The 22,768-nt window shown below is 30.8% G+C and overlaps 1 protein-coding gene and 1 pseudogene across 1 annotated transcript; one reads left to right on the top strand and one right to left on the bottom strand.

The window, feature by feature from the left end:
• Positions 1-980: 980 nt before the first annotated feature.
• Positions 981-1,814, top strand: LOC137819508 (ethylene-responsive transcription factor 13). Its single transcript, XM_068623383.2, has one exon. The coding sequence runs from the start codon at positions 1,066-1,068 to the stop codon at positions 1,699-1,701; it is 636 nt and encodes a 211-aa protein (XP_068479484.2). The 5' UTR covers positions 981-1,065; the 3' UTR covers positions 1,702-1,814.
• Positions 1,815-16,605: 14,791 nt separating this feature from the next.
• Positions 16,606-16,711, bottom strand: LOC150024208 (small nucleolar RNA R71; annotated as a pseudogene).
• Positions 16,712-22,768: the final 6,057 nt, after the last annotated feature.

Below are 22,768 nucleotides of genomic sequence, written 5' to 3'. Positions count from 1 at the left end.
CAATTGTTGTATCAAAAGTTTATCTATGAACATAATAATTTTGTAGAGGACCCTTGGTCAACCATTGACTACTACTATTTTATAGTTCAAAAATGGTGGGCAAGATTTTTTGAACCCTAAGGTTAGAAAGAATGTCCCTTTTTATATATGTAGTTAATTATTATATAAAATGCAACACAAGATTGCATTGAAGGGTCAACAATTAATATTTTGGGTCATAATTCACACTTCATCTTGTTGACTACTTGGGGGAAGTTTTCACATTGTGTTAAACCTTAAGTTGCTTCCTTCTTCCATTTAAGGAATGTTTTCATTTTCTTTCCATTGGACATCTTAACCTTTTGCTTTGTGAATGGTGAAAATGATTAAAAAAATTACTTGCCTTCAACTACAACTAATGCCATCAAAAGATGCTCATTTTTTATTATCATTTTAAGCATAAGAGTGTTTTTTAAGTCATGAAGGAATATTTTGTGTTCACAAACCACTTTTTATGGTCAAAATATAGTTTAAAGAAATTACTAACTCTCACCCAATGGAGAGATCAAACTATAGAAAATGAAAGATAAAAATTTAATAACTAAAATCTATTTTTTTTTATCTCAAATTAATATTTCTTTTCAATATCTCTCTCATTTCATATCAATTTTCAATTATATATTATATTATACTACTAGTCTCTCTCTTTATGTGTGCCTTTTCTCATATAGGAGTCAAATAAGATTTGTTTGTCACCAATTTTATAATATTGTGACACTATCTAAATATTCGTGTCTATTGAAAAAGAAGAAAACAATAACATAATACGAAGTAACCACACGTGGGGGAAAATTCTGGTTCTTCAAGTTTCAAAGCTATTTCAAATACTCATTGTACCTTCTAAGAAACATCCCACATGAAAACAACATTAAAGAAAGAAATTAGTATCACGTTGTTCAAACTTTCAAAACATAAAAAAATACAAAAAACAACAACAACAACTCCAAAACCTAGTGGTATAAAGACACATCACAGTATTCTCCATCCAAAGTAACCAAAATAAACAAAAACATCACCTTCCAAAACATGGCCACCACAACAACAACATCATGCGATTTCTCATCGTTGGAATCAATTCAACACTATCTCCTTGAGCTTGAACCAGATTCCAACACCCTCATGAACGTTGTTTACAGCCCCCAAGTTTTCTACTCTCCAATGTGCAAGCCGTTCCCGAGCCCTACTTTGCAGGGTGTCCACGATGCAGAGGTGAAAGCGCGTGAGGGTCACGCGCCGCCGGTGTGGAAGCGTTTCCGTGGTGTGAGGAGGAGGCCGTGGGGGAAGTTCGCGGCAGAGATAAGGGATCCAAAGAAGAACGGTGCGAGAATTTGGCTTGGAACTTATGAAAGTGAAGAAGAAGCTGGTTTGGCTTATGATAAAGCTGCATTTGAGATGCGTGGTAACAAAGCTAAGCTGAATTTTCCTCATCTTATTGACTCTGATATGGCTCTGAAGCCCGTTAGAATAAGCAAAACTTCGAAAGAAAGCACGTTGGAATCTTATTCATCATTGTCACCATCTTCAGATGCCGAAGAAGGGTCAAAGAAAAGGAAGAACTTGGTTGAGTTGTTGAACAGGTTGGCCAAGAACAGAAGGCAAGTGCAGGTGTTTCAAACCAGTTTGCACTCAAAAACTTTCTCTGTTCATCAACACTTTAATTAGTGTAATTAAGTATGATAATTAAGTATAATAATTAAGTATCTGTGAGCTTTAATAATCATCCTCATTTTTATTGGATTTTATTGATCAAGTTTGAGTACATTAATTATGGATAATCCCTCCTCTCATTCTTTACATTTACATGTAACAAATTTTAAATAATGTATTAAGCTATTAATGCTATTTTGATTTCATCATAAGGATAATCTTGCAAAAAATTAAACATTGAAATAGATTAAACTCATAATTTTGATCTGATGGAGATCACAGTAGCAATAGATGAAAAGATAGAACAGAGTCTACAAAAGAATTAATCAATATTAAAACTTTTGAATTATCATCGGATATATTAATTTCTTATGGATGTATATATTTTTTTAATAGTTTTGATTGGTATTTATGTCAGTTTAGATTAATTTTATTGAATTTATTTTATCTTTTAAAATTGTAAAAATTTGGATAATGTGGATTTTATATGAAAATATATGTACTAGATTCTTTGATAAGTTATATTTAATAGTTTTTTTATGAAGTTGAATTATCTTTAAATACTCTTATTTATTGATAAAAAATTATACAAAAAATATTGAATTAAGTAAATATTATTATAACAAAGTTAATAGTTAAATTCTGCTTCACTTATAAAAAATATTACATTCTTTTTATTTCAAATTATAATATAATAATTTAATATTATTATTATAAAAAGTATATTAAATTCTTTGTTGGAGATTCCACATCGACTAGAGACATGAGGTTGAGGTTTGCACCCCTCACACCCGAGACTGTTAATTCGTGCGTGAGACTATATATGTTAAGTGGTCCGATAGCGGCCCAATAGCGGGTGACACGATAGGTCCAACACAAATACTCGCTAGGATAAGCTCAAAATGGCTCTGATACCATATTACGAAGTGGACTTTAAGCCTAACTCAACCCCATAAAACCGGCTCATGAGGTTGAGGTTTGCACCCACTTATATATAATGAAAGGCTCTAATCTCTAGTCGATGTGGATCTCCAACATTCTTTCTATTTAAAATTATAATATAATAATTTAACATTATTATTCTATTATGATTTAACCTACTAATTTCTTCTATCATAGAATAATTAATACTATCTATAATAAATTGGTGAAGAAGATTATACTACTCATTATTTACTCTTGAACACAAAATATATTTTTTTTATTGAAGAAACTCAAACTTAAACTTAAATTTCATTGACTTAGTTGCTTCATATTTAAATTTAAGATGTGTTAATGTTAGCTCAATTATTTATTTTCAATAATGAGAATGATTTATTTGTTTGGGAAGTTTGGATTTTTGTAATGATTGAGTATAGCTTTTGATGAAAGTCATGGGGTGTCAGGAATTTTAGATCACACTCCAAGGCTTGAAAAATGTGACAAACATTTTATGTGTTTTCATTGAATAAACATTTTTACCCGTCTCAAAATTAATAAAGTTTTTAACCTTTGAAAGATATTTTATTTTTTTATTTTCCATGAAACACGAAATAATTTTTTTATTAATTTATCATGAGATAAATTATCGCAATGATTTCATTTACAACAAATAAAAGTAATATATTTATTAAAACAGATAAAATTAATGTATTTATTAAGAGATAAATGATTTTAATAAAATATGTTTATAACAATATATAATAGGAATGATTGCATTTGATACAATTTTTTTTTTTTATATTTTAGCCTTAATTTTTTTTAAAAAAATTACAATACAAAATACAAAAGGATATCAATTAAAAAAAATAAAGAAAAATAAATAAATAAAATAGCTACAGTAATTTTTTTTTTAATTATTACATAATTTCAATACAATATATATTTAATTATTTTATATTCATATAATAAACTAAATAAAATAAAATTATATATAATTATAAAAACATAATAAAAATAGGACACTCTGTCCACAATAGTTTTTTTTAATACAACTATTGTAATTAATTACTTTTAGCCTGTTTTTTTTTTTAATAATTGAGATCGGAGGGAGAAATCAAATTTAAATAAAATTAACTATTTTGTGTTAATTAAGAAATTTACTTAATATTTCATTAAATTTTACCATGTTATATTTGAAATAATCTTTAAAATGTTCTTCCATAAAACTTAATATAAAAAATTTAAACATTTCTAAAAAAAAATCTCAGTTAAGTGAAGGATTTGAGATAATCATTAGAGATAAGTTTATAAATTCTCTTAATAAGTTTGGATGATACATGTCAAATCAACTATGTTTTTTTAGGTTAGTAGTACCCATGTTGCATATAACATGCTTCAATAACCACTTGGATTCTTTTGATTTATCGAAATAATGTTTCTTTGTTAACATCTATTTTGTTTTGATTTATCCAATAGTGTTCTTCCTTTAATTCTAACGTTATTTCAATGTTTTTTTTTTATGTGAAGACGGTTAGAGGTTTAAGATTAAAAAAATTAGAATTTTATTAACCATAAAGATTAAAGATTATAACTATTAATTTTTTTATCATTAAAATAATAAAATTAATAAGTATTTTAATAAAATTAATAAGTATAAAGGAGTGCTTCAATCCATGTAAAAAATCACGATGAAAGTACAACACTAATCTCATGAACTATTATTAAAATAAAAAATAGTCTCCTCCAATTATATGGTCTCTCACTTGCTCTTTAGTTAGTTTAAAACAATATGAATTAGCTTAAAAGACTATTCACTACCAACAAGACAACAACTCACATATTACATGGATCAGACTCAACATATACATAGGTTTTGTGACAACAGAGGAGTTGTGTTGGGAGATTTTGATGGTGGACCGGTCTTTGTAACTCGTAATACAAAATACCACTAGTACTGCATCACACAACATTGCCATAACCAATTTGTTCATTCCATTCTCTATCTCTATCAACTTGATCAAATTCAAATCTTTATCTACAATTCAAACATTTGAGGGATATTTCAATCCTTATACAAAAAATAATATGGCTACATAATCATCATTCCCATGTAATATACCCTTCTTCCATGTCCCATTTAGTGACATATTACATTCAAAAAACCAAAACCTCAACCATATGTGAGTACATTAGACTTATTGAAATCTATATACAAGCACCATTGATACAATTCCTCCATTCCAAATGATGTATTCAATTGCCCCAATTACACAAGCATGCACACGGTAGACCCCCTGCCCATAAAAACTAAATCAAAGGGCTTGCATTGTGGTTTTAGCTTCTTTATATTCCTGCTACGCTTCTTTGTTGGACTCCAACATTTGGATATCACTCCCTAATTACCATCCACCTGTCACTCACATGTGTGCATTTATATGAATCACATTCTATTGACTTACCTCCAGTTCTTTAGTTCAATATTCTTTAAGACAAGTATTTTATGCACACAATTGGACATAAGCACCAATCAGAATATGAGAATCCGACCATATGATGTTTGTTGACAATCTAAGCTCATACATTTAATTGTGCCTTGGTAAAGATCTTCTCCTCATCCACTTTTTCATCCTTAAAAATTACATGATTTCTCATCTTCCATATGATTCATACGACTACTTACCACATACTCTTTCATATTAGATTGCCTTTTTGGTTAGGTTTGGTGATAAGAATTGTTTGAAATGTGGATCAAGTTTGTAATGTTGTACAATTTGGACTTTTATCCACACATAACACATATTCCACATCCCAATTGCTACCCTACATGTAAAGAAAATGTGCTCTATTGTTTCCCCAGCCTCATCACACATGACACACATAGGATTAGAACCAAGACCCTTTTTTGTACCAGTTTGTCCCTAGTTGAAAGCCTATCTTGTAATACTCTCCAAGAAACAAATAATATTGTTGGTGAGGCTTTGATATCCCAAAGAACCCTATATATTTCTTTATTACCCCCAACTTCAGATTCCATTATACACTCATAAGCTAATTTTACAGTGTACGTGTTTGTACCACTTGTAATCCAAATCCACGTATCCCTTTATGACCTTCTCATATTGGTATTTGACAGTATATATTGTAGCTCATTTACTTGATCAACCTCCCAGACAAACCATTCCATTCTCCAATTTAATTCTCAATCCCAAACGTTTTCTATTTTTCTTCTTTCTGGTTGGAATTACTAAATATTTTAGGATATTTGTTCATCAAAGCATCTCCCTCAACAACTTATCTTGCCACAACTTAGTGTTTTTCCCCATCCTCTACCTTGCATTTCATATTTTTATTGAATCACCTCCCACTTTTTTCCTTCACATACCCTCCTTAGATATCCCGACCACCATGACTCATTTGACCTATCAAACATCCTTTCTAAACTTCTCCATGAACCATATTTAGCATTTACTATTTCTAGCCAAAAGCCACTACAAAAAAACGTGTATGTGGTGGCGGTTATAATATGACGGTTATTAAAAACTGTCACAACTAGCTGTATAATACGACAATTTCGTAGACGCCATAATGTTCTTTCGAAATGTGGCATTTAGAAGTGCCATAATTAGCTTCCGAAATAAAATATTCTCCCACTTTTCGTTCCCTCCGTATAATTCCCAAATTTATTCCCTAAAACCTTTGAACTCCCTCTTCTTTTCGAAACCCTCTCTTCTTCTCTCTGCTACTCACTGTCTTCTCCCTACTGCTCTCTGCCTCCTTTCTTCTCTCTGCCTTCTCTCTTCTCTCTACCACATCCACCATCTTCTCTCTGCAGTTCACCATATTCTCTCCACCACTCATCATTTCTCTCTACCACATCCACCGTCGACTTCGTTCGAGGTGGAGTTTTTTGAAACAAACCCGTTTTCTCGCTCTTGTTTCACTCTCCACTCTCCATCATCTCTGCAAGTCACTCGTTCGCTTTCTACATTTCCCACACTTTCTCAAATATTTGATTTCCCAAAACCCTATTCTCATCTTCATCCCCTGATCCTCCCAAATTCGAAAATCCTTTAAAAACATATTCTAAAAATCCTTTATTTCTTTGTCTTTTCCAATCTCCAAATTTCTTCTTTGTTTAACCTAGCCATCACTCGCATCTTCACAGAGTAAACCCTAATGATACTTTTCCAAATTCGCTTTTGGGTCTCTAAGGTCGCCGCCACTGAGCCTTCAACCTCTGATGGGCTCACAGTCCAAAAATTTCTGGCCAGTAATTGGAACATTTTGGACGAAAACGATGATGATTGGAAGAGTCATATCGCCGCTGTAGCCCAATCTATTAATTTGATTAAACACAACTTACAGGTAACTACCCTGTTTTCTCTTGAATTAAACATGTTTTTGTTATCATTGCTTACTAACTTATTAAGTAGTTAGTTACTTAATTGGTCTTCCTTCGTCACCACCGCATGTGGATCCAAGCCTCTTCTATTTTCTCTTTCGCAACTGTGTTGTTTTGATTTTTGCTTTTTTTGTTTTTTTTCTTCGTCTAATTGAAGTTTTGTTTGTGGATCTGTTTTACAACGAGTGCTTTTCTAAATCGAAAGGATTTGATTGTTAGGGTATGGTATGGGGAGAGGAAAGATCGTGATAAGGAGGATCACGTTCTCAAAGTCGGAGTTATGATTTTCTCCAGCACCAGAAAACTCTACGATTTCGCCAGGTCCAAGTACACGATTCGTCTATCGATCTATTTTTCTTTCTCTTTTTTTTGTGGATGTTGAATGCTACTCTCTACAATTTCACTGTCAAGTTTATTGCATCAATGTTGAATGTTGTTTTTGCTGAAAATTATAATTAATATTATTATAGTAATAAAAGCGCTTACATAGCTGTGTGTAGTTAAGTAGAGTGGTGTTTTCTTCAAAGATGCAGTGGGTTTTGAAGATTAGAATAGTTGAGCTGGATGAAAAAAATAGGGGTGTTGAGTAATCTTATTAAGTACTGCAGAAGGGGTCCACCGGAAACCTAATTGGTGCTACAAGAAGACTGTAAGTTGTTTATTAGTGAGATAAAGAAACCACTTGGATCGTATTGGGAGTTGAATGAGCTCGTGTGTTTTGTATATTTGAGGTTAGAGTCGTTTTGTGTTGTTGAACTTGAGGTAAATGGTGTGATTCTTTCCTCAGAAATTGTCATTCTTATTTTAATCTCTAATGCGTTATTTGGTAAGAGTGATTTATTATTTGTGTGAATTTCTGGGATTGATTTAAGAGAATTTGGGATGATTATCGGTTAAAAAAAAGTAGTTAGTTACTAATTAGTACTGATTGTTCTTTACTTTAGTGGCTTTAGTGTAATTGTTTCTATTTCCAAATTTTTATCTTGTGTTTGTTAGAGCATGATCATGTGTGTTATGGTGGCAGTGTGAAAAATTGAAGGTGAGGTTGGATATGTATCATTCTAGCTTAAGGAAGACCTTTGAAATGATTCGGTGCGTGCAGGTAAAATATATATTTATTATACGTATGTAGATTGTAATTTTAGGTATGCATATTTTTTTGTTTTTTTCCTCAACATGGAGTTTGATTTTCATAAACAAATATCTTGGAATAATACTCTGTTTTGTTTGAGTATTTTTTTTCTAAAAAATTAGGCAGATTTTTACTTGTTTTATATATATATATATATATATATGTCTAATCTATTTTATTTTAAAAATAAATAGTTTCATTTTCCTTTTGAACCACTATATACATACGAAGTTTGTTAGAGTCCAACAAACTGCATTATGTTTAATATGGCTTGCTTATTATATGTCATAAATCTATATTTAAATAAAAAAAAATTACTCTAGAAAAGTTGTCTTTATCCTTTAGATTATTCCAACTTGTTAACTGGAAAGTAATTCTTTTATTTACCATTTCATAGTTCAATATCCAGATTATAATTCAAAGGAAACAGTTATCTAATTAATTTATTTACTAAGAAGTTCATTTACATTAAGATGTACTAAAGTGTGACACAATTTATATTATGGGAAAGGGGAGTGTACTTCTTAAAATTAGGAGAGGAAAATATAATTCAAGCATCCCTTAAGGAAGAATGGATGTGTATTCTCACTCTTTTTTCTCTCTTTTTAAGTTAAGTCATTACTAAATAATGGATACTCTGTACAAAATGACATGAGTCAAGTCATAGTACACTACAAGAAAATCATGAAATAGAAACCAATTTTTAGAGACCAAAATAATTAGTTACAATAGAAACTAAAATAGAGACCATTTTAGAAACTAAAAAAAAAAATTGGTTTCTAAATTAGTTTCTATTATTGTTAAATAGTTTCTAAATTGGTATCTAATTAGCAACTAAAGTTTTAACTACCAATTATTTAGTTTCTAAATTTGGTAGCAAAAACCTTGGTTGTTAATTAGATACCAATTTAGAAACTATTTAACAATAATAGAAAATAATAGAAACTAATTTAGAAACCAAATTTCTTTTTAGTTTCTAAAATGGTCTCTAATTTAGTTACTATTGCAACTAATTATTTTGGTTTCTACAAACTGGTTTCTATTTCATGATTTTCTTGTAGTGGTAATAAACTTTGTGTTGACTTGATTGTTACATAAATGCACATCTCAATGTCTACTAATGTTTTTAAAATAAGTATTATACAATAGTGGATATGACAGAGTCAGAGGAAGTCATGATCGATCAACCATCCAACAGTCCTTGCCTTTCACATGTTTCCTCTTTTTAGCTTCTTTTTTAATTCCTACTCTAAAACTATTAACATTGCTAATTTTATGTCATTGATGAATATTACAATTTATTATTCATAAAGTATTTTAGAAGTTGAATCATGATTTGATACATTAATTGTTTCTTTCATGACATACAAGATTTAGTTTCAGGAAAAAAAATTAAAAGTGTGGTGTTAAAAGTGTGATGTTCAAACTCTTTCTATTTAAATATCTATATTATTGATCTATTAATTTGGTTATTGTTTTATTTCTCTTTCTCATGAATCTAAAGGTAAATCCTAAAATTATAATTAATTTATAATTGTTGATTTTTATTAGCTGCCTTAATTTAATTTTATTGCCTTAATATAATTTTTTCTCTCATACTATACCTTGAATTTCATTATTTTTTTCATTTATTTTTCAAAAATTATTAATTAACTCTAAGCATATTTTAATTTAATCCAGGCACCGGATGTTGGAAGTGGTGCTGCATCATCAAGTCAGAATATTATGGGATCAAGTGGAAGCAATAAGACAAATTAGGATTGAGAGTTTAGTTGTAATATGTTTAGAAAGTGAAAGAATTTATATTTTGACAATTTAATTTACTTGTTGTTTGGATTAGTTTGACATTATTAACTTTGTTATCAATGAATAAATGAAGTCATGTTTTGATTATTATGTTTAGCAATTTTAATTATATTATGAAATTAGTTTATGTTACAATTTAATTATATTATGAAATTTAATTATAATATGAAATTAAATAATATTATGAAATCAAATTATAAAATAGAATTAAATAAATTATTATAAATATTAAAATAAAATAAATATTTAATATTCAAATTATGACAGTTATAAAGTATATTATAAATGTCATACTATACTGTATTAAGTGGCGGTTAAAACTGTCACTATTTACGTTAGAATTTGTTTACCCAGTTTTAAAATTATGACATTTATAACTGACGTCAATTACACGCTTAAAATCGACACTTTATACAATGCATAATATGGCGTCTGCTACAACGGTTCTCAATTGACCGCCACATTAAACTTTGTGGCGGCAAGAATTCTGGCGGTACGCGGTACCGCCACAAACGTATAATGCGACGGTTAAAAACACCAGTTTTTGCGAAAATAATCGTTGCATTATACACGTTTTTTTGTAGTGAGCTTATGCTTTCAATTAATAGCCTTCACTTCCATTTGGCTAACAGAGCTTAATTGAAAGCCCTTATATCTTTTATGCCTAGCTCACCTTCATGTTTGTGTTTACACATATTTTCTCATTTTACCCAAACTATTTTCCTTCCTTCATATTTCCAAACTAATAAGAAATCTCTTTGTAGAACTACTAATTCTTTTTCTATAGCCCTTGAAACTCTAAAATATGACATGAAAAACAGGGATAACACATTAAGAACAAACTTAATTAGACAAAATCTACCTACAAGTGATAGATTAGTCCCTTCCCTCTGGTCAGACTCTTCTTTATCTTACTAACCATGGGTTTCCAGAAACTGATCTTTCTTGGATCACCCCATTGGCATGTCTAAATAGGTGAATGGAATGGTGCTCTACTGGCCAAATAGAAATGGCGTCTTGTGAGCGAAGAACAAGGAAAATTGAAGGTCATGTTAATTTCAAAATATGGATTAGAGTCCAGCCGATGGCAAAAACCTTAGAAGTACCACTCATGGTGGTGGAGGGACTTATGTAGAGCTTGTGGTGAAGGTGAGGTAGGTGGATGGTTCCAAGATGCACTGGTATGGAAAGTAGGAGCCGAAGATAAAGTCAGATTCTGAGAGGATGCTTGGGTGGGTGATACCAAGCTTATTTCCTTGTACCCCAGGCTACACTCCATTTCTATGGACCAGGGGCTGACGGTGGGAGAGGTAGGTCAATGGGAAGTTATAGTCTGGAAATTGAGGCTAAGTTGGAGGAGAGCTAGATTCGATTGGGAATCCTTGCAAGAAGAAGATTTGTTAAGGTATATTTGTGTGAGTATTATGAACAGGGAGGTAAAGGATCAACAATTGTGGGGAGGAGATGGTGCAAGCGCGTTTTCCGTGAAATCAGCTTATGCTTACATACCTTCTCATGGCTTAGGGGACCAAACAAGTCTCTTTAACCAGTTATGGCAAGCTAAAACTTTTCCTAATGCTTTGGTTATTGCATGGAGGATATTGCTAGACCGAATTCCAACAAGAAGCAACTTAATCGGGAGAGGGGTGATGGTTAGTTCTTTTTCATGTGTTTTTTGCCAAGATCCAAAGGAATATTCCCAACATATGTTTTTGGAACGTGTTGTCGCTCAACGTGCATGGGCCTTGTGTTTTAGATGAGTAGGTATCTTGACCGTCCAACATAAGAATCTGAGGTGCCACTTTGAGAATTTCTTCTTAGCCCACCTTAGTCCTAAGCAGAATTTGATTTGGAAAGGGTTATGGGTGGCGGTAGTAAGGAGCATTTGGGAACAAAGAAATAAAATCGTCTTCAACCAAGGAGTCTCTAATGCGGAAGAAATATTCCATATGACACAACTGAGTTCTTGGTTATGGTTGAAATACATGTTACGATCCTTTACCTATTCTTATTCAGATTGGAATCTTAATCACACTTTATGTATCAAAAGCTATGTGTAAAGGATATTTAGAACCTGTAATGATGTGTAGCTGCTGTCATGGAAGTATCGTGGTATGTAGCAGTCAACCAGTGCTTAGCAGTGGTAATGATGTGAAGCATTTTAGTAAATGCTGGTTAGAATCTGGTTGGGATGTGTTAGTGTGTCGAGTGGAAGGAGAACATGCATTTTCCTGTATAGGGAAACCTGGAGGAGGTTCAACTGTCAAGTTAGTAAGAGGGGAGTTGGGTAGGAATGTTTTGGTGTGATCCTATTTTATGTGGGGAGCAGAAGAAGAAGAATGAAGTGTATTGGTGGGATGAATCATTGTTTTGTTTAACAGATAGCTGCAACCTCTCTACTGATTGAGTTGCTTTCTCACTAGTTTGTCACATATGTTCGAATGGTTTAGATGCAGGGCAAGCTCTCTCCTTTTGCTGCAGCTAATCATACTGATAAGCCTTCAATTTTTCGTATCTTACGCTCTCTTAGTAGCATTCAACAAAGTTATTTGGATTGGTATTGGAAGTAATAGTATCTTTACTATGATGGAAGCATTATCGGTGGAGGCAGCGTTAATCATTGTTGTTAAAGTGTAGGAGGCTAGTTGTGTGCCAACTGTCATGAAGCACTTTAATGCACTCAAGATGGTCAAAAGATGCTCTAAATGTGTTGTTGAGTGGTGCCAAGAAGCTCTTGCTAGGCAACTTATGCCCTTTTGGGTACTTGAAAGCTAATAAAGTGGAATCATGTTGGCTCAAGTTTAGTCCACTTGGATTTAACTTCCTTTTCTGTCGTGCTTTATATGTCAAAAGCTGTTTAGGTTTTTTTGGGAGTTTTGAGCCATGTTCTAGGGTTGGGACACCCCTGAAGTGTCTCTATTAATATATTTATTCATTGTCGATAAAAAAATAAAGTAACATTGCACCTTTAAACCTTGAATTTTGCTTTTAGCAAAATTGACCTTCAATCCTAATGCTATTTCAAAGCACTTAAGAATACTTTTTTATTATCAATACATTCTCTAAATTTACTTCACAAACGAAAAAAGTATCATAAACAAACTAGAACATATTAACTACACATCGGTTTCACCCATCCAACCACCAACTACTAAACCCAAATTTACCATTCATCGTATAGAAAAATCCATCTCACTTAATCAATAAATTCACTTTTATAATAAGATTCTTCTTCTTTTTCATACAAACTTATTCCACCATTTCATTTACAACCATTATTCTATCTAGAAGTGACTTCATCTTGAATCTTTGCTAGGATTTTATACATACAGTTCACTAAAGAAATAGGTTTATTATTAAAAAAAAAAATTAAAAGTTAGTGCGAGTCTCACAAATGAAATTCAAAATAAATCAATTGAATTTTGAGGGGAATTATGCTTCTAACTGAATCTAGAAAATTTGCCAAATATATTGAGACAACTTTTAATAAAAAAAATAGAAATTTTATTTGAATATTTCTTGTGAAATCTAAATTCACCCTTACCCTATTCATGATTACCCACTTGAGAGATACAAAAGTCAAAGAATTGGAAAATTTTGGCTGAGATGTTGAATATGTTGGCTAATGATAGAAACATGTACAAGTGTTTGAAATGAATTTACATGCAAAAGCTGCCAATGTTCATCGATTTAATAGTAACTTGAATGATCGTGTTTTGGTGTAACGTGATGCCCATGAGATTCCATCACTTTTCTAGGACTGTGTACAGTTCTTTGTTTGCTTGGATAGTTTTGGAATTTTCTATGTATTTTTTCATACCTAGGCACAGATTCATAGGTATATGTTCTTCACCAATGTCAGATAATGTTCTTCACCAATGTCAGATAAGAATCCTAGGCCTACAAGAAAAAAAGACATGTTTCATCTATTATATTCTCAAATAGGACACTTAAATATAAGCAAAATTAATTAGTTTTATAAATATTTTTTTTGTTAAAACTTTAATATCAAGATAAAAAAGTAATTGAAAATAGAATTGTAATTAGTTATTATTTAAAATAATATCATTAAATGATGTTTAGATCAAGATGTGAATGGTACATAAATATTCAATATATACAAAACTATCAATGTGTGAACAAATAAGATTGTTCTTTTTTTTTTCAAAGATGACAAAGAGATAAATATTATAGTGTTATGTTTATGATTTTAACTATTATAAAATTGGTATGCTTTGTTACTTGTCAAATATCACCATCTTTTATCACATCACCCAAACAAGGAAAGAATATTATGTCATTTTCTTTAGGTGACATATCACATCTTTTATTCTATCAAATTCTCTCTCTACCTCTTCTTGGGTTCCATGAATTATAAATCAGAATATGAACATGATTTTATTGGAATATGTGATATCGCTGTTAGTTTTATTTATATTAAAAATTAGAAAACCCTATAAAATTCATCACAATTTACATAGTCTTGAAGAAAAAGCAATAACTCTATAACATGGGAATCTATCTGATATTGTCTAAATTTGCTATGATTATAATGGAGAATTTCCACAATAGATAAGTCTTAATAGATATCTTCTAAAATTATGATTACAATGGAAAATTTTCATATAGATATGGTTTTATGATAAGAGTTTAATTTTAGTAATATTTTATATTAAAATTTAGATATTTATGAAGATTTCTTGTTAATTTATATATAAAATAATTTTTAATTTATGAATTTATATTTTTTTAAAATTTTTTATGAGAACATTTTATTTCTAAATTTGAAGTTAATTGTAGATTTTTAGGGAGGATTAAAGATTGGGAGGAAAGGAGAATAATTTGAGCTAAAAAGACAAAACTGAAAGGTCCAGAATGAAAAAAAAAAATGCAAAGAAAGATTGAGCATTTTTTTTATGTTTTATCACTTAGCCCATTAGCGCGACACAAGAAACAACCTAATTCTAGAAAACTAGGATAAACGGGGGCTAGAGGCTTAACCCTAGTGTGTGCTAGATTGAGAGAAAAACATCATAAAGTGAATTATAACCCAATTGGGAGAGTGGAAGGTGATAGAAGTATGTGTGACTAATTATACTCTTTGGGATTGAGAGTGATCTGCTCAAACTATTCAATTCTTAATTGATTATTGGTATTTTTGTTTTACTTTTAACTTTATGTGACAATTTGAGAATCTTAAATCTGACGACCAGGAGGTATTTTTAGGCTTTGGACCTAAACCACAATACTTAACATATTTGAGTGTTAGAGATAGACTTGAAATGTTAATTGTCATTAACGTCTGAGAGTGAGATTCTAAGTTGTTTTTATAAATATGTGAGAGATCGATATTTAGGAAACATTATTAAGGATTTTATATGCGAGGGATCGATATAAATGAATTTTCTACGAGCATCAATTTCAATCAAAGAACTTAATATTAGCATGCTTATCAAAATACATGAGAGTGAGAGAGATGAAACCTAATTTGTTTGTTTTCTTATTGACCAGTGCCAACATAACCAACTCAAGAACAAGTTTGATTTATTGAGTATAGTTTCCTAAATATGAATATTTGTATTGTTTTGATTTGTTTTTAATATTTTTATTTTTAGTAATTTTTATTTTGTTTTTATTGTTCTAATTCTTATTTCTTTGAATTGCTTTTATTTGTTTTTATTTTGATTTGTCTTTCGATTTTGTTTTTGTTTTATTATATTTTTATTTTAGTTCTTTTTTGTTTTTAAGTTTAGTTACGTAGTTTTATTTAAGTTTACGAAGTTTTATTTAAGTTTACGTAGTTTTTATTTATTTATTTTTAATTATTTATCATTACTAGTTTTAGTTTTTTTTTACGTAGACTTAGTTTACGTAGTATCTTTAAACTTAGTTTTTAAACTAAGTTAGTTAGTTGTTTACAATTATAATTTATTCATTTTTTTGTTTTTATTGTTTTCTTTTATTCTGTCTTTAGTTTTTATTATAATTAATTTGTAGTATTTAATTGTTTTGATTTTTTTTTAATTTTTTTTATATTTGTTACTGTTTTTATTTTGTTTTAAACAATTTTTTTTTTATTTATTTATTTTAATTTGCAGATTTGCTGTTATTATTTTAATTTTATTTGTTTCTATTTATTTTCTGATTTATTTTGAATTTTCTTTTATTTGTTTTATTTAATTAGAATTTAATTTTCTGTTTATTTTTTAAAATTTTCGAAAAACTATACTTTTTCTTTTCAACTAATATATTTTCAAGAGGAAAACAATACAGCAGATGAACAAGTATCACCTCCTAGGAGGACACTTGGAGATTATGTCATGTACCAGAGAAAGACATTATTATAATATTGCAATACTTGTTACCGCCAAAGTCTTGGAAATAAATTCTGATTTTCTCACTCTTATCACTACTCATCAATTCACATCAATGGAACATGAGGATCCATGTTCACATTTGGACATAGTTTATGAATTGGTGGGAACAATGAGTTTTCAATCAGCTGATATTGAAATTGTTTATATGCGCTTGTTTCCTTTTTCATTGGCTGGAAATGCTAAAGATTGGCTCAGATCACTTCCTAATTAGAGCTTCACTAGTTGGAAGGATGTAGAAGAAAAATTTATGCAAAGATTTTCTACCATCTTTCGATACATCAAAGCAAAGTCTGAAATTTCTTTGTTCATACAAGGAGAAAATGAATCATTCTGTGAGACATGGGAAAGATTTAAAACGATGCTTAGAAAATGCCCAAATCATGGGTTTGAAGATATTGCTCAACTGAGCATATTTCTCATTGGTCTCAGATCTGACACAAAGATGCTCCAAGATGTTGCAGCTGGCGGCACAATGATGACTCTTGATGTAGAACAAGCGACAAGGATTATTGCTGCATTGGCGTCAACTGATTATCAAACGACAAGTCATTTTATGGAAATTTTGAAACTCGTGATATTTTACTGAGGTTCTTAAACCCATGGTATTTTACGGAGATTTTGAATCCCATGGTATTTTATAGAGGTTTTGAAACCCATGGTATTTTATAGAGGTTTTGAAATCCATAATATTTTATGGAGGTTCTTAAACCCATAGTATTTAACAAGGGTTCTGAAAGGCTTTTCCGAATGTTTAAAAAAACTTCAGGGAACACATTCCCCAAGAATGATTTAGTGGGAGAAACTGCAACCTTGGGTAAATGACTTAATAGAGGTTTAATCCTGTAAAATGTAAAAATCATTTTACATATAATGATATATATATATATATATATATATATTTCTTAACTGAGTTGGTAGAACTAGGATTATCCAGATGATAAACTTGTCACTTTAATTAATATATGTGTTTGATAAAAAAATAAAATAAAATATGTTTTTTTTTTCTATGGTCCAAATTTGATATATCTTTGAGTAGTTGTAGTTAAGAAACTATTAGAATGTAAGGAAGTAATTGGAATGAGTTATTGTTAAATTTTGTTGTTTATGTAACAAATAAATTTTTAATATAAACTAGAATGTTAAAATATTTTATGCTAATTCATTGTCAACATAAATATTATTATATAGTTTACACTAATTTTTATTATTATATATATAAAAAAATATTGATAAAAATTTATTTTAATAGTCTTTTTACTATAAATATCCAGTTGATCTAAAGTTTGAATTAAGTAAAAAAATAAGCTTTATATTATAATATATAACAATAAAAACATATTTAGAAAAAAAAAAACGAATATAAGTTACATTGATGTACCTTAACACCTTTTAAATTGTACATAATCTTTTTTAATATTTATTGTTTATAAGGATATCAAAAATTTCTTTTTTAAACACTAAGAAATGTCCGTGTTTCTAATTCCTCATTATCGTGAGGGAATCTATTGGAAGTTTCAAATTTAGATGACAAAAATTTCACCCACATATATATCATAGCCCCTATTCATCAATTATACAACCTAAATTTTTTTTCTTTTGCTGGATAGAATATTAATTCAAGAAAGACTGCCCAAAACATATTGATCTTCCATGGAGCTAGCCCTTCAAGATTTTTCCAATTTACCTTTTATATATATATATATATATATATATTTATTGTAACAACCTTGTTTTGGAGAGTAATGTTTTGGTTTCTTCCTTTTGAGGTTATCAATGACAATTATCTTTGATGATAAAAAAGAAAATATTTTTTTTTGCCAAGAATCTTTGACAAGAGAATAATTAAACACTTAACATGGTAGTTTAAGGGTATGTGGATGTACTGTTCACAAACAAAGAAGTGAGAGGATATCATGTATTTGGATTCAGGGTTTTGTGGGGGAAGAGAATGAAAGAATATACCTGTGAACAATAGATATCATTTTCCCTAAGAATGAAGAGATGTAGAAGGAAAGTCACGTCAGCATGTGTTATTTCTGAATTTACCCTAATTTATTCTACTGTTATAGTATTTCTTATTTTCCATTCCTGCAAGTATTACAGTTAATGAAGATGAATATTCCTTGTCTGATGTGGTGCATCAAATGGAGCGCACGTAATTGCACAAAATCACAATGGAGTAAGGGATGTTTTGATGAACCCTAATTGCAAATGAAAAAGAGACAACGACTTAAACATAAAAGAGAGAAAAGCAGATAAAAGAAAATACAAAAGAAATTCTTATTTACTTGTGTATTAGAGAGTAAAATACATGGTGTATATATAAGAAAAAAACTAAGACCTAGCTGAAACAAAAAAGGAAAGTTGGGCGAAACAAACAAAGCCCAATAATTTAAAACAGAAAAAGTAAATATGTTAACACCCCCCTCATGCTGGGGAGTAGATATTTGTCAGGCCCAACTTGGATTTGAGAGTAGAGAACTGTGCGGAAGTAAGGGACTTGGTGAATATGTCAACAACTTGCATGGCAAAAGTAATGGGCAGTTGTTTGAGGAGACCAGAGTTAAGTTTTTCATGAACTAGGTGACAATCAATTTCGATGTGTTTGGTGCGTTCATGAAAAACTTTATTGTACGCTATTTGAAGGGCAAATTTGTTGTCACAGTGCATGGTTGTAGGCAGGGAGAGAGGAAGATGTAAATCCTGAAGGAGGTAAGACAACCATTGTAGCTCACATGTGGTGGTGGCAAGGGCTCTATACTCGGCTTCAGAGGAGTTGCGAGAGATAGTTGGCTGCTTCTTTGATTTCCATGATATTAGGGAGTCTCCTAAGTAGATGGAATATCCAATGACAAATTTGTGCTTCTTTGATTTCCATGATATTAGGGAGTCTCCTAAGTAGATGGAATATCCAATGACAAATTTGTGTGTGGTAGGACATGTTGCCCAGTCAGAGTCACTAAAACCACAGAGGTGAAGTGAGCTAGTATGAGAAAAATATAATCCTTCACCAGGGGTGCCCTTGAAGTAATGCAAAAGACATGAGACAGCTTGTTGATGATGAGTTGTGGGTGCAGATATGAATTGCCTTAAATTGTGGGCAGCGAAGGAGATGTCAGTTCACGTGTTGGTTAAGTAGATTAGACCTCCAAGGAGTCTTCTGTATTGGAAAGTTGCATCAGCATCAAGAGGGGAGCCTTGATCGGGAGAGAGATGGGAGGTATGAGTCATAGGAGTGGCCACAGGTGCAGAGTCAAGCATGCCAGTTTCGTGAAGAAGATCAAAAGTATACTTGTGTTGACTTAAATGAAGACCAGAATTGTTGCGAGCAATTTCCAGTCCCAAAAAGTAAGTGAGAGTACCTAATCTTTTTTATCTTGAAGTGATGGTGAATGAATGCAATAATTGTATTGATTTCCTCTGTGTCATCGCCAGTTAAGACCAAATCATCAACATAAACAAGAATAACATGAGTTTATCGTTATTATATTTAAGAAAAAGAGAGTGATCAGCAACAAAAATATAGTAATTATTTGATAAAAGAAAAGTAGAAAGCTTGGTGTACCATTGGCGACCAACTTGACGAAGGCCATACAAAGACCGTTGAAGCTTGCGGACATGCTGGGGAGAAGGAAGAGAGAGGCTAGGTGGGGGGGTCATGTATACCTCTTCATGGAGATCACCATGAAGGAAGACATTATTAACATCAAGTTGTTTTAAAATCCAATTTTTGGTAGTGGCAACAACAAGATAAGGCGGAGGGTAGTGAGTTTAACAACATGTGCAAAAGTGTCTAAGAAATCAAGTCCTTCAAGTTGGGTGAACCCTTTGGCAACAACTCTAACTTTGTGGCGCTCAACAGTGCCATCAAAATGGTATTTTATTTTATATACCCATTTACAACCAATAGTTTTCTTTCCTGGAGGGAGAGGGGTAAGTTGCCAAGTATTGTTAGCAGCAAGAGCTTGAAGCTCATCTTGCATGGCAAATTGCTAAGAAGCATGTTTGGAAGCTTCGTTATATTTCTGAGGTTCAGGATGAGAATTGATAGAGGAAATAATATTTCTAAAATTGGAAGATAAAGAATTGTAAGACAAGTAATTATGAATAGGATATCTACTACTTACAATGTTGGTTGCAATGTGGAAATCCGCAAGATAGGCAGGTTGTCGATGAGGACGAGCTGGTCTTCTTGGAAATTGGGATGAGGTGCTTCCTCGAGATGCAGGAGAGGAGGCACTATTTCTTGGAGGATCAGAGGATAATGAGACTGGTGGAGGGACAGTATTGGGTGCAAGAGTAGAGGCACATGGCTCGACAGGAGGTGCAGTATCAGAAAAAAAAATCAAAAGGAGAATTATATGCATTAGAAATAGGGAGAGATAAAATGTTAAGGTCCTTAGACAAGTCACTGTCCAATTTATATGGAAAGTGGTTTTCATGAAAGATTACATGTCTTGATATCCCTATGCTATGAAACTTTAAACTTAAGATAATATAATCTTTTGTATTTTACGGGAAGCCAAGAAAAATACCTTTGATAGATCTATTGTCTAATTTTTTCCTATGTGCCCTTTACATCCCGTTCTTTAGGAAAAAGAACAGAAAAAGTGTCATTAGTAATCATATTATTGGATTGGGATGTCCAATTGGTGAATTTGTAGCCAGGAGGGAACCCATGCTTTTTATAACAAGTGTCGACAGTGTGACCAAGACGATTACAAAAAGTGCAGACTTTTCTAGTAGAAGAAAACTTTGAGGTTTTAACATTACTAGAAGGAAAACCCACTTTGCGAAAACAAACTGCCTCAATATGACCGTATTTACCACATAAATTGCATGTAATAGTGTGACTACTATTAAGACTATGAAAACTAGGATTTTCATTAAACATTGCCTGAGAGATTTTGAAACCCAATCAAGATTTTGAAAGAGAACATAAAAGATAACCAAGAACAACAAAGGGGGAAATAAAGATTAGAGAGAAGCGTAGCAGAACTCTTCATTTGAAGAGCTCTGATACCATATTACGAAGTGAACTTTAAGCCTAACTTAACCCCATAAAACCGAATCATAGAGTGAGGTTTGCATCCATTTATATACAATGAAATATTCTCATCTCTAGTCGATATGGAACCTCCAACACACCCACTCACGCCGAAAGTGACAACTCGTGCGTGAGACAACATATTATGGGTGGTCCGATAACGACCCGATAGCGAGTGGCACGATAGGTCCAACAAACACTCGCTAGGATAGGCTCGAAATGGCTCTGATGTGGTGCATCAAATGGAGCGCACGTAATCGAACGAAATCGCAATGGAGAAAGGAAGATTATGATGAACCCTAATTGCAAATGAAAAATAGATAATAACTTAAGCATAAAAGAGAGAAAAGCGGATTAAAAAAAATACAAACGAAATTGTTATTTACTTGTATAAGAGAGAGTAAAATACATGGTGTATATATAAGAAAAAGACTAAGTCCTAACTGAAACAGAAAAGGAAAGTTAGGCCAAACAAACAAAGTCCAATAACTTAAAACAGAAAAACTAAATATGTTAACAACAAAGTTTTTTAATATTTAAAAATAGTATATTTTTATTTATATAAGATGTAATTTATCTTCCGATTTTACAATATATGTTTAACATTTTAAAAAATTATTTAAAGTTCTGTTTTTATTTAATTTGTTGTTGTGTTTATATTAATATATTGTTTTGTGTATAATTATTATGTTTATGAGTTATATTTGAATATAATTTTTATAAAATTCTTTTCTATTGTTAATTATGTTAATTTTTTTAGTATTTTTTATTTTTCATTACTATAGAGTTTTTAATATTAAAAAATAATATTTTTTTTTATTTATATAAGATTTTATTTATTTTCCAATTTTATAATACATGTTTAATATTTTAAGAAGTTACTTGAAATTTTGTTTTTATTTAATTTGTTGAATACATATATTTAATTATAATTTTTAAATTTACTATGTAAAAGTTGTTTATTTATAAAAAAAATAACTCAATTTTATTATTAAATTTTTTAATAGGCAAGTGCAAATTTGTAAAGTAACATTTTACATCTTTAAAAATTTTTCAAAATCTTCTTAGAGTCATAACATTACTCAAACTCTCATAAACTTTGCTCATAAATCCACTTTAACATACCTCAATTCAAACATCACTTTCTTCACACTTTCCTCTCACATCCTCAAACATCCACTCTCTTAAATACTCACACATTCCCTTCCAATCCAAACACATCTAAATCTCCAAATTTTGATATTTTATTTTAAAGACAAGCATGTACGTACTACAGTAAAATTGTTACTTATTTATTAATTTGCTATCTATAATTTAATATCATGAAGTATAATATATAATATGAAGTAATAAAAGTGTAATTAAAATTATTTCTTATTATTATGAATATATAACAA

This window comes from Phaseolus vulgaris, chromosome 10 (assembly GCF_051622355.1).
Source record: "Phaseolus vulgaris cultivar YP4 chromosome 10, ASM5162235v1, whole genome shotgun sequence".
Taxonomy (NCBI): Eukaryota; Viridiplantae; Streptophyta; class Magnoliopsida; order Fabales; family Fabaceae; genus Phaseolus; species Phaseolus vulgaris.
Note: the sequence above shows the minus strand (reverse complement) of the source record. Positions and strands in the feature narration are given on the sequence as shown.

What these genes read in the sequence shown, in the direction of transcription:
- LOC137819508 (XM_068623383.2), top strand. Translation starts at nt 1,066, where the DNA reads ATGGCCACCACAACAACAACATCATGCGATTTCTCATCGTTGGAATCA.